At 41.2% G+C, this 13905-nt stretch overlaps 1 protein-coding gene across 1 annotated transcript in view; it reads right to left on the reverse strand.

The window, feature by feature from the left end:
* The window catches only part of SH3PXD2A (SH3 and PX domains 2A), a 348301-nt gene that overhangs the window by 130702 nt on the left and 203694 nt on the right, over positions 1 to 13905 (reverse strand). The window contains exon 7 of the mRNA XM_044665543.1: positions 3775 to 3797. Within this exon, the coding sequence (XP_044521478.1) occupies positions 3775 to 3797 (23 nt within the window). The remainder of the gene's footprint in view (positions 1 to 3774; positions 3798 to 13905) is intronic.

Here is a 13905-nt window from a genome sequence, read left to right on the forward strand (position 1 = left end):
ACAGGCTGCCAGCTCTGCTGTGCCCTTGTCCTTGCTGTCTGCTGGGTGACATTGGCCAGCTCTGCATGGAGTGCACAATGACGGATGACTAGAGCTACCAAGGCAAAAACTGAGCCCTGAAACCAGGAGACTCTGACTTGCTGGGCGATCATGAGTTATCTCTCAACTACTCTGAAGCCTTGATGGAGGCTATTGATGCTCCTTCCCTTATTAAGTGGGGTCATAAGCTGAGATAAAAAAGAGAAAAGAACTGGGGGCAACCTGGCCAGTGATGGAATGGAATATGGTAACAACAACCACAGGGCAGCCAAGGTAGGAGTGTTGGGTCTGGGCCTCATGTTCCCGAGTTCAAATCTGGACTCAGCCACTTCCTAGCTGTGTGACCCTGGGCAAGCCGTTTAATTCTGTTTGCCTCAGTTTCCTCATCTATAAAATGCGCTAGAGAAGGAAATGGTAAACCATTCCAGTATCTTTGCCAAGAAAACATCAAATGGGATCATGAAGAGTCAGACACAATTGAAAGAAATGAATAACAACCCGCATCAACCAATCAATAAGTTGAGTGAACCATGACTCCATGTCTGGCCCTGAGCTTGGTGCTGAAGGGATTCAAAGGCATGCAGATCATAGTCCTTGTCTTCAAGGAGTTCACTATCTAGTTGCAGAGATAAGACTGGGCCACATGAAAGGATAAATGATAATATGAGGTTACGTAAAATAAATGCAAAAGAATGATGCAAATAATAAATGATACTTTGGGAATATGGAAAGAGGGAAGGGAGGCTTACAAAATGAGACGGGTGGATTAGATAAATACTAAGAACCTTTCCACTTTAATCAATAACCCTTATGATCGTAAGGTTGGATGACCAGATTTTAGAGGGTTTTGAATGTTAGGCTAAATATGTGGAGCAGTAATGGAACTGGATGAAATGTAATCAAAGGAATGAATTAGGACTCATGTGAAGAATGGACTAGAGGAGGAAAGATTGGTTGGGGAAGCTTTTGCAGTAATCCAACCAGAAAACACAGAAGTTCCAAAGTAGGGACCCTAAAATTAGGTTCATCAAATTTGAGGAAAGATGGGGTTTTATTCTCCCATTTTTATCTTCTCCAACAAAGATGACATGCTAGTCATGTAACCCCATTACACACAACCATCTCAGGAGGGAGATGAGCTCAGCACATCCCTCACCCTCCAATCCAAACAAGATAAATACAGAGACAAATGCCTTTTGCCTTCTTTCGCCTGTGCTTCTATTCATCTCCTGATTCTAAATTGTTGTATTGTGGGTCCTTGCCAGGAACATGAATCTGTCCTTTCTCCATGAGGACTATGTTTTCCAGAGCCCTGAGAAAGGCTCCCATTGTGAGCCTGTGGAGAAGGCTGGGGAGGCCAGAATTCCTTGCCCCAGGCAAAATGGAACTACATTCCTTGGGAGGGAAGTTTGGAGATCTGGCTGTAGGCCCAGGAGGGTCTCAAGTACCAATACTACCCAATGATATGTCCCTTGCCTGGCCCCAGAATTCCCAAAATACTTCCTTTGTTTCAATCTTTATTATATCCCTGTGAGAGAAAAGAATCTGAGGCCTGAAGAGGGGTAGTGACTTACCTTGAGTCACATAGCGAAGAAAATGGTAGAAACATGGTTCTGGCCCCTAGTTCAGGGCTTTTAAATACGTACTTTGGGTCTATTTCCATTGTAGTTGTTAAGTGAGGGGGCAATAGAAGTTCATAGTTGGGGAGATAAGAATCATACATACAAGTAAAGGCAACAAAGCCAGGCAATGCTAGGTGCCTTTGGAGAAATACAGATCCTAAGTTGTGCGTTTGCAGAGAATGTCCATTCAGAGAAACCTTTCTGGAGGAGATAGGCCTTAAACTGGGATTAGAATGGATGGAGAACATTGTAGGAGAAAAGAACAAGGACTTGGGAACAGGAATGCATTGTGGGATATCTGTGTAGAGGAGCAGGAGGAGATAAGGAAAGAACCTGATTCTACATGGATCAAGGCCTCATATTCCCAGACTAAGGGAATCTCTGGGAAGGACAGAGAGCAATTCAGAACAGGATCGCTGTGCCAAGAGAGATCCAGCAGTACATTTGTAGCAAAACATTCTTCCTCCCTTCTTTGTTTCTCTCTTTGGAAAGTCACATAATAAACACCATGACTAAGAATCACGTTTCCATCTGGTTCTGCTTTTCCCTGTTTGTGCCATCAGATTGGAGATCTTTATGCATGAGAGCTAGTTACCTTTCTAGGAGCCTCCCCCATAGACCCTGAAGACTCCTAAATGGGTCTTACAATGCCAGGGCCATACAGGGACTAATGTTTTCTCCCATCCAAGAATCCACGGGGGGGGGGGGGGGGGAATGGTTGGGGGACCATTCTTTGGCTCTGAATCTCTTACCAGGGCTGAGAAGCCCCAGTCCCTTCTTTCCCTCCCAGTCAGGTCAGGAGTTCACAAGTGGCTGAGAGCGCTCTGTTGGAGGGTGTTCACACAAGGTTCCTCTACTTCTCCTGCCAAACAAATCTCTTCCCATGGAGCTGTTCCAAGGAGGCCCAGCCAAGGATGGTGTTCCTGACCTGGCCTCCGAGGGGAAGGCCACACCTCTAGCCCACAGTCCTGAAGGGAGAGAGACCACCCAGATTCTCCCAAACACCTATCCCACCAGTAGAGCAAGTTGGGGTGGGGCAGGGAAAGGGGGAGGCAACAGCAGTTCAGTCATGTATGGTTCACTCTTAGATTGAGAGGCTACCTTCCAGTCTCCAATGTTCCTTGAAGGCAAAACCACCTCTGAGCTTCCACTCGTAATTTTCTCCCACCCCTGGACTTCCTTTCCTCTTTCTTTCTATTCATCTAATCCTACATATCATTTTGTCTTTCTTTCTTTTCATTTTTAACTTGGGGGAGGTAAAAGGGGGAACTAAAAAGATGGAGGGAGAGGGACAGAGAGAGCAAATGAGAGCGAAAGCGAGAGAGAGAGAGAGAGAGAGAGAGAGAGAGAGAGAGAGAGAGAGAGAGAGAGAGAGAGAGAGAGAAAGAAAAGCACTTTTTTCAATTCCCAGAACAGGATGAAGATTAGAAAGACAAGAAGGATAGCCTTGAACATTACATATGAAATCTATATACATTTTTAAAAGAAAAGCAAGCAGTACAACATAGAGATTTATAGTTTTATGCACAATCCTCTTTTCCCATTTAAAAATTATGATAATGATTATAGCATTGATATAGCATCTACTATGGGTCAGGCACTAGGCTAAATGTTTCATAATCTCATTTGGTCCTTACAACAAGATAGGAATATTCATATTATCCCCGTTCTATATTGAGGAAACTGAGGCAAACAGAGGTTAAATGACTTGCTCAGAGTCACACAGCTAGTATAAATATTTGAGTTTGGATTGGAACTTAATTTTTCCAAACTAGCAGTGCAGAACACTATTCACTGTGCCTCGGAGCTACTCATATAATATGTAAATTAAAATGTTTGTTTATTCTTTTTTGTTAAGATAAAAATTAAAAAATAAAATAAAATTCTAATCTTATCCTTTAAGACCTACTTGAAGTCCTGCCTCCTCTAGGAAGCATTCCCAGAATGTTCTAGCCAAAAGTTCTCTCTTCCACCAGAACTTAAGGTCTAACTCTACTTCTAAGTCTCTGATCCATGATCTTTCATGTTTTATAGCTTTCCATGTGCTAACAATGACTTCTTGAACTAGATGATAAATTCCTTAAGAGTAAGCTCTAAGACCCCAAGTAATCACTTCTCTTTTTGAGGCATCAGATCCTTCCTCTACAAAATATACTGGATAGATTTCTAATCATCTCTAAAAGCCTTTGAAGAATGGACATTTTAATTCTGATTCTGGAACTCTTTGACAGGGTCAGGAACAGATCAGGCAAGCTCCTCAGGCACTGAATGAGAGAGCAGTTTGTTACCCCTAACTAAGAAAAGAGAAAGAAAAAGAGAAAGGCTAGATTAAGAATCGAGTCTGGATTTAAATCCAGTCCTGCCATTTACTGGGTGACCCTGGGCAAATCACTAGGCCTCAGTTCTTCATCTATAAAATGAATGGGAATGGGGGAGGGGGGGATTAGGTGACCTCTAGATTCCCTTCCAGCTATAAATCTGTGGTCCTTTAATGAATTTGTGTTGGGAGTGATGAGAGAGGCTACACACCTGCCATAAATATTGAACTACTCTCACTGGATTTTAGTCTAAGGCTGATCCCTCCCATGAACATATCCCAAGGTGACAGTTATAACCATTCTGATACAAGATGTTTTGCTATTCCAGGAATATATCAGATGTACACAGTGGCTTTGTCAGATAAACTGCATTAGAAGCAAACAAAGAAATATGGCGGCCTCTTTCAGATCCCTCCAAATATTGCTTTTCCAAGCAAGCCTATCATTTAAGAGAAGTCATGGAGGAAAAGAGATCTGAAGAGATGAAGTAGGAAAAGCTGGGAGAAGGAGGAGGGCTTCTTTGGAAGGGCAGAATAGTGGGAGCAAAAGTCAAGTAGAGGAAACGAGTTGGGTGTATGATAAGACTGGCCAGGACTAAACAGAGTTTCAGGAGGGGGTATGGCTGGTGAAATAGGAAAGAGCGTGGAAGTACAAACAGGAATATGCCAGGTCTGGATACTAAAGAGCTGGGCTGGACTAAAGGGGAGAGTCTTTTGTGGGAAAAGAGACACTGAGGAGGCCATATAATTGTCACTGTTGTTTCATGTTTATGGAGAAGTTACATGCCAGCCAACGATTAGCCTTACGGGGAATCATGATCTAATTTAATTCCAACTAACAAAGAGGGCCAAAAACTACACCCCCCCCCCCAGTAGCCCACACAAAGCAGGACCACTGAATGAGGACATGCCACAAAAGAGCAGCTTGCTGACACGCTCCAAGCTGGTGGGGCTTTGAGAGTAGGGACAAAGGAGCTTATTGGCTCAAAGAATGGCTGAGTGCCTGCCTGCTCAGGAAGTTGGCATCTCTTGCCTGTGGCAGCCTGTGCCCCATCACAAGCTGTTGAAATGTCCCGAGCTTTAGTTTTCTCCGTATCCCAAAGGGGCTATCAATCCCTCTTTTCAGGGGTTTAACATAAATGGGAAGAGACCTATTGGAAGTAAAGAAGGAGAAAAGGAGATTTCTAGATCCCTAATCTGCATCAAAAACCCCTTTTATAAATCAGCCAAAGAAGTCTTGTAAGATATGATATCTGGGGTAGCTTGGTATAAGATATAAGGGGGATAGACTTGAAGTCTCAGGAGAATTGAGTTTGAGCCCTGGCTTAGCCACTTACTTGCTGTGTCACCTTGGGCAAAATCATCGTTCTCAGTTTTCTTCTCTGTATGCTGAAAACTAGACATGTCTGAAGTCCCTTCAGATTTTGTGACTCATTACATCAAGGTTCCTACTGTAAACTTTCAGAAGATTAAGTTCTCATCTAAGGAGGTGAATTTTCTAAAATTCATCTTCTGGAGAAGTGAATACTCATCCTGGCTGATTGAGTTTCTGAGGGTGTGAATTCACTAAGTGGTTTGTAAGCTCCTCCACCTAGTTCAAGCTTGTGTTGATTCAATCAAAAGGGGAAGGGGGGGGGGGGGCAAAGGAGAGTTAACCCTATCTTCACAATCTAGTGAGATACTTAAGTTAGTGTTAACTCAGGATAGACAATAGAGTAAAGAATTCTCTTTCACACTACATGAAGCTTTGCAAAGGGGCCCCCTCTCAAGCAAAACAGCCAAATAGGTGCTTCTTCCCATTTAAGACATTCTAACCATTGGAAATACAAAGTTACTCCCTCCTTGCTGCCCACAAACCTCCCTGAACTTGCAATCCTAGTCAAAGTGATAGAGTTCAGAAATTGTGTATGTTCTTCCAGGCAGAAATACACTCAGAGAATGAAGAAATGCTAGGCTGGCAATTAATAAAGGTCCCCAATTCAAGATCACTGTTTTCTCCTTCTAGGAGGTAACAACCTCTCAGCCTGCTAAGAATCTCCCCATAACACTCCCTCCCAGCCCTGAGGGTCCTATGGGTCCCCCAAGGTGAGGAAGGTGAGGAATAGCTTCTGGACTTTACAGCATGATCAGGACACTGGAAAGAAGTATTATGCCCCGCACTGTTCTCCAATCCAATGACAATTTCCAAGTAAAAGACTTAGCAGTCCTGCCTTCCAAGGTACCTCACACACCTTAACACCTCTCCCCTTTACCCCATCTTTGAGTGTGGTTACAAGACAATCAGGGCAAGACAGATATTTGTGACAAGCCTCATGTCCTAGATAGCCTCTCTCCTTCCTGCCAACCATCCAAGGCCAATGTTCCAAAATGGCTTGATGGGGAGGATAGACTTGGGAGATAGGACAGGAGGAGGGAGGGATAAAGTGATGTCATCCCAAATTGCACAGTTGCACTATTCACTCCCTAAATGGCTAATAGCAGAAATGATTTGATTGAAATGAAATGATTATAGAAAGCCTTCCTTCCTCTGACATACTCTTCAATGCCCAGCTCAATCTCCACTTCTTTCATGAAGTTTCCCCCCTGATAATTATCAAATAGCTCTTAGGATATGTCATAACCAAAGAATGAAATGCTGTGCAAGATCTAAATGTAGACCCCCTATATGGTGGAAAAGATTTTGAAATGGCAGGTTTGATCTTATGGCCAAAACCACACAAAGAGGATGAAAGATTCTCTAAAAAATAATTCTGATGATATAATTGTTAATGATCCTAACAAAAAAGAAAAGAAAATCTAAAGCAACTGATGTGACTGTATAGGGCGCTCTCCACCAAACTCAGGTTTTAAAAGTTCGAATACAGATGAGCAGGAGCACAAAAGCAAGGACATATATGAAAAGATGGTGTAATCTTTTAACATTTTGTGTCAGAAGCACTATCACTCAGAATAAACTAAGGCTAGCAAAATTGCTAAAAACACATAATGTGCCCTTACAGATTTTGTAAGTGAAAGAAAAAGAAAAAGAAAGGGAAAAGGCACATTAGCTTAAATGAGCATAATTTTCAGATTCAAAAGGGTTGGAAAAGCAAAAATAAGAGGAAAGTGTAACCCAAGATAAGGGAGGAATGAATGAGGGAACCTAGCTGCTTTAAATGAATTCAAGTGTCCTATTTGCAATTACATTCTAGGATACTGACAGAACTTTGGAGTGTTATCACTGGACAACCATCAGTGATATGGAGAATCAATCACAGAGAATGGGAGATCTACCACGAAGACTGAATGTGAGCAAATGTCCCAAATTTCAAGAGGAAAAAGCAATCTAGCCAGGATCTAGCCAGCAGGAATCATCTAAGAGGCAGGATCTTTGAAAACCTACTTCTAACTCCATCTTTCCCTGATACTCCACTCCTCCTGTAACCATAACCTCCTGATTGATGTCAATCAATCCAGTGGGAACCTTATGGGAAACAGGATGGAAAAAGACCCATTACCCCAACATTCTAGTTAGAACTTTGAGACTAAAGTATTCTACAAATTGTTTTCTGCTTTGTTGTTGGGATTCCACACAACTGTATTTGTTAGGTCTTTCTTTATCTACATGATGCTCAATAAAGAAGTGTTTAGTTGAGCTGAATACAATCTAACGCATGTTTGCTGTCTTAGGAACCATTTAATTCAAGTCAAGCAAATCAAAAGTAGTGTACTCTTTTCATGGAAAGAGAATAAGTCTGAAGTCAAAAACTGTGACTTCAAATTCTTCATCTCTGCTTGTGAGATTTCTGGAAACATTTCTGCCTCTCTAAACCTCAATTTTCATCTTCAAAATGGAATAGAAAACCCCCCACTCCTACCCCTACATGATGATTTGAAGAACTGAATCTAAAAGCTTAGCTATTGACCACGTGGCATAGTTGCAAAAGTAGTGGCATCTAAGACAAAAGACCAGACTTTGAACCCCAATTCATGGGACCTTGGACAAGTAACTTAGCCTTGTAGGGCTTTGGTTTCTTCGTCTGTATGAGCTTACCCTTCCCTAGTAGCCTCCATTGCCAATTACATTCAAAATAATGAAAATAAATAATATTTGTACTATTTATCTCACAGAGTTATGAGAAAAACCCTTTGCAAACCTTAAAGTTCTTTAGAATGTGTTGTTATAATTAAGATGTTTCATCTTTTTTATTTTTTTAACCCTCATCTTCTGTCTTAGAATCAATACTAAGTGTTGGCTCCAAGGCAGAAAAGTGAAAAGGGTTAGGGCAAATGGGATTAAGTGACTTGCCCAGGGTCACACAGCTAGGGAGTGTCTGAGGCCAGATTTGACCTTCTGACTCTAGGCCTGATTCTCTATCTACAGAGCTACCTGGTTGCCCCAAGGTGTTTCATCTTAATGACAAGACAATACAAAGTTCTTCCTGCTTATACTCACTTATGTTTTCAGCCTCTCTTCTCAGATGTTTGCTTTCAAATCTCTGTTCCCATCCCTTCAAAATATCCTGGATCTCTTCTTTTTTTCCCTCCCCCAAATTCCAGTTTTTTGGTGATTTCCTCCCCACCCACCCCCTTCCGTGTTATGACTAGTAAATCACAAATTCTAACTTTCTTAATATCCTAAAAGTTCAGAACCATCTGTTTGGGGAAAAATTAAATGTGCTATCTTTCTTTAAACTCTGATTATTATGTTCTACAAAAGTGCCCTCCTCAGAGTATCTCTTATTGCTAACAAATTCTCTTTTATTCTCCCTTCTAACATTACATAAAACATTAAATAAAACCCAACGCTCCCATGAAAATACCACATCCATTGCCACCTTCTCTAGTGCCAACCACTGCTTCTCTCATGCCACCCAACTCACAAGTCAGGAAAAATGATAATGTAATATATTAGAAGAATCCTGAATGGAGTCAAGAGACCTGGCTTCAAGACTTGCTCTCCAACTCTAACTTTGGTGAAGTCATTGATCTCTAGAATTGAAATTCTTCATCATTAAAATAGCACTAAATGATCACTTGAAGATTCCTTCAAGTCCTGAGATTCCTGAGAAGGAATAAGCATTCTCTAGCTCCTCATGGTCATTCTAAGATACTTGTTCCCTTACTATCACTTGCTAACACCTCTTCCCTTGGAAGGTTATACCACTCAATTATGTCCCTCTGCCCGTGACCTGATCAATAATTACATATACAGACCTTCAGGATACTGTCTCATTTTCCTCAATGACTTTGATATCTTGCGTACAGCCTTCTTCTCTACCTCAATTGCCACCATTCTTGGTGTCTTCAATACTGATGCCTCTCAAACATCCTGGATTTTTTGGTTAATCTTCATTTCTCAAGACCTTGACTTCTACTGTATAATCAACCATAGTTTAGATCCAATTCAGTATCATCTTTAACTATTTTACCTCAAAGAGACTGAAACCTAAAATTCCCTTTTCTGTTTACTATCTCCTTATCTCCCATCATCCTCCTGATCATATTTTTTGGCATACTTATTGTGACCCTTAGCATCTCAATTCCTCCAGTAGTATCAACTCATTATAACTATTCCAGATTACATTTTTCTTTCCTTTCACAATTCTGGCCCTACAGTTGGTCATTTCCAAACACCATTTTCCACCTCTGAAATGCTTGCTTTTTTCTTTCTTATAGTGGTCCCCATCTGTTCAAAGCAGGATCATCGCCACCATCTTTCTTTTCCTTCTGAATCTGAATCACTGAATGCTGCTGGAAGAAGTCACCAAAATAGGATGACAGGATCCACTATAAATCTAGGGTATTCTTTTGTAGATTTCTGGAATCAGGGGGCCTGGGTTCAAATCTCACTCCTGATACTCCCTAAGGGAAGTATGTCATTTCATTACCATGGGCCTTAGTTTCTTCATGTGCAAAATTAATCAATCAATAATACTATGTACTCTCTGAGGTGTATGTATGTATATGTGTATACATATATGTATATGTATTTATACTACTACTACTGGATATATAAATAAAAACAAAAGACAGTTTCTGCCCTAAAGGAACTTACAATCAAATGGATGATAGCTATGACCTCTGAAATCTCTCCCAGCTCTATATTTATGCTCTTAGTATTCCACAATTTAACCTGAACTAGATCCCCACTTTGGGTAGCTAGGTGGTGCAGTGGATAGAGTTCTTGGGTCTAGAGTCAGGAAGACACCAAGTTCAAATCCAGCCCCAGCCCCTGAATAGCTGTGTGACCTTGGGCAAGTCCTATAACCTTGTGTAGTGCCTCAGTTTTCACATCTGTTAAATGGGGATAATGAGAGCACTTACCTCCAAGGGTTATTGTGAGAATCTAATGAAATTATAATTATAAAGCACTTACCATGGTGTCTAGCACATAGTAAGCACTATGTAAAAGTTAGCTTTTGTTGTTGTGGTTGTTATTATTTCCTTTTTTAAAACTTTAAAATTTCTCCATGCCTTCACCCATCCCTTCCTGATTCTCCTGACTTGTCTGATGACTCTTTCTGTGTCTCCTTGACTGGTTCATCTTTTCTCCTCTCATTCCTTGGCTGTGGCTATCCCGTAAGGACTTTTCCTGTGTTCTTTTCTTTGACAATTTCCTCTCCTCCCCCACATTTCGACCTGACACATCCCCATGGTTTCAATTATCACCTCGATTTAGATTTGGCTCTCAGGCTCAACATATCTAAAACTGAACTTATTGTCTCCAAATGGCCTGCCTCTCCTTCTACAGCTCTGTTTCTGATGATGGCATTAATATCCTTCAAGTAACTCCCTCTGAAAACCTCTGAGTCATCTTTGACTCTTCCATTCTCATATCTAACCAGATATCAGCTCTTCTACCACTGGAATTCATCAAATTCATCCCTTCCTTTTAACTCATGCTAACATCACCCTAGTACAGGCCATTAGAGCCTCCCTGTCTCCCATTCCCATTCCTGGATAGCAAGAAATAAAGCAGGGAGAGTTTACAGAAGGAATTCTTAAGTTTTTAATGTCATGGATCCTTTGGCAGTCTAGTTAGGCTTATGGATCCATTTTTCAGAATAATATACATAAATACATAAAATAAAATAGAATTATAAAAGAAATCAATTATGTTGCCTGAAAAACAGCTTTCAATGTTTTTTTTAAATTAGTTCATATGCCTGAGGTTAAGAACCCCTAGCACAGGATCCAAAGCAAAGGTAGAAAATATAAGTTCTTTCAGGGCAAGGACTTTTTCATTTTTGTCTTAGTAACCCCATATAATGTTTTGCATCCCACCTAAAAATGTTTTGTACCTTCTATAGGAGGTCCTTCTCAGGCACCTCATTACTAGGACCTTCCCTCTGAGACTATCCTTCATTTATGCTATATATTTCTTATATGTACAATTTTTTTAAAACCCTTACCTTCTGTCTTGGAATCAATATTGTGTATTGGCTCCAAGGCAGAAGAGTGGTAAGGACTAGGCAAGGGGGTTAAGTGACTTGCTCAGGGTCACAGAGCTAGGACGTGTCTGAGGCCAGATTTGAATCTAGGACCTCTCATCTCCAGGCCTGGCTCTCAATCCACTGAGCCACCTAGCTACCCTTATGTACAATTTTTTTGCATGTGAAACCATGAAGTTCTTAAGGACAATGATTGTTTTTTTTACTCTCTTTGAATCAACAATGATTAGCCTGGCACAGAGTAGGCATTTAATAAATTCTTGTTGAATGACTGATATAATAGGTGGTTGGTATCTTCCCCATTTTCCACCTGCCATAAGTCCCTATTACTGAGTCCTCTAGGTTCAGAAATGGGCTGAGTAGTTCATAGGATCATAGATTCAGCAGAAGACACTTTTTTTTTTAAATTTTCACCCCCATGCTCTTTTAAGGCATAATTTCCTTTTCTTTGGAGTAACTTTGGGAGCCCTAAGATTCTGCCCTTGAAGCCCAGTCCTCTTTCTAACAACCCTGTTCCTTCTGGAGCAAAAGAACTCATTTTGTTTCCATATACAATCCAAATCTGAAGCATCATTCAGGCCAGGTACTTAATTGTTACTTAGCATACCAAGTTCCTCCTCCCATCACCATTTTGGTTTCTATTATATAACTCTCTAGCTACCCTTACCCCCACTTTCCTTTCAAGTCCTTCTTCCTTCCATTCCTCATTTGAATCTTCCCCATCCTTTAAGGTCCAGCTTAAAGTCTGCTTTCTTAGGGAAGTCTTCCTTGAGCACAACTTGACCTCCGTTGGTCTACCTCCCTGAGCTCCTACATCACCAAAATCTGAGTCACACCACTTAGCACAGTCAATCCTTTACTGTCTTGTGTCAGTCCTTAATTGTTCGTCTTTATCTTGTCTCCCGAAGGAGATCACTGGCAGCATGGTGCAACGGACTCGGTTCCCAAGCACTGGCTTCCCCTTTTAATGACTGCATAGAGTCATGAATGTCGGTAACAGACATAAGAGTCCTGATTATATCCTCTTCATAGAATGCCTGTTGTTCTGTTTCCTCATCCCTGCTAATAGCCCAGTCACCCAGAGAGGAAATGTTAGGGGTCATCTCCGAAGTCTTCCTAACCATCCCCATTCTCCATCTAATCATTCTCAAAATTCCTAAAATTTCAACCTCCTCTCACGATCTCTCACATTTATGCCTCGTCCCCATTGCTCAGGATACTGAAATAGCCTTTCAGGCTTACCAAAAGTAAACCTGGGTTCCCAAACCAAGGATGCCCATAGAAGGGAGGGTAGTAAATAACAGAGCTGGGATTTAACCTTGGGTTCAATACACTTCAGGACCCTGTCCACTATATCGTACTACCTTCTTCTTGAGATGTATAGATATAGATATGTAGATACAAATACACACACACACACACACACACACACACACACACACACACACTCTAGGATTCAATAAAGATATATCTAGGTCTCAGTGCAAATAATAAATCCCCTGAAGAGGTCATATATATTCTAATTAACACTCTTCAAATAATAATTATATAAAATATGTTTATTGATTTCTGCCCAGTAGAAATATGCTGTGAGAATCTGAATAATTCATTATTTGAACTAACTAGCCTAGCTATAGAGTTATATCCACTCTAGCCTAGTTTTTGCATTGAGACTAATTCAGGACTAAAACCCATGTTTCCTAGTTCTGAAGAAAGGTCTGATCCCTCTTTAATCAGGTTTTGGTTTGGGGTTTTTTGGGTGCCAAAATCATGGTGGAACAAAGCTCAGTTCTGCTCTCTGCTGGCCGCCCCATGTCTTGCAGAAGTTCAGATTGCTTTTATTTCCTCACCTTTCAAATGTCTTTCCTCAGTTTTGCTGCTGCTATAGGATAGAGCCTGATTAAGTCAGTCAGAGGCTGCATCCTCGATCTCATTTCCTTTCAGGCATTTGGAGGGCACTAAGAAGTAGAGTTCATTCCTGCCATTAAAGTGACCTCTTCGGGTCGGAGGTGCAGACCTCAGACCAAAGCCCCTAAGGCTCCTCCATAAGAGCTCTGCATACATCATCAATATGCTCCAGTCTCCTCTTACATACACGAGGCAGACTTCATGAGGGGCAGCATCAGGAAAAAGGAAGAACACAGGATACCTGGGTTCTGCTTCTGACCAATTCGGTTCAGCCTGAGCAAGTCATTTCATTTCTCTGAGCTTCAGTTTTCTCATCTGACTAAAAGAATTGGTCTGTGTGGTCAATACAATCTCTTCTAGTGATATAGATCAGAGTTTTCTACCTTAGAGATCATTTAGCCCAACTTCTCTGTTTTACAGATGGAGAAATTAAGTCCAAGAGGAGTGAAGGGAATTGCCCCTAGGGGTACAGAGTAAGTTAGATATAGAACTAGATCTGGGGCTTCTAACTTCCCAAGCTTTTCCTCTAATATATGGCACATTAGCCCCTTTCTCCCGCCTTTGGAGAATTCCAGGGGAAATGAAA

This window comes from Gracilinanus agilis, chromosome 2, assembly GCF_016433145.1.
Source record: "Gracilinanus agilis isolate LMUSP501 chromosome 2, AgileGrace, whole genome shotgun sequence".
NCBI lineage: Eukaryota > Metazoa > Chordata > Mammalia > Didelphimorphia > Didelphidae > Gracilinanus > Gracilinanus agilis.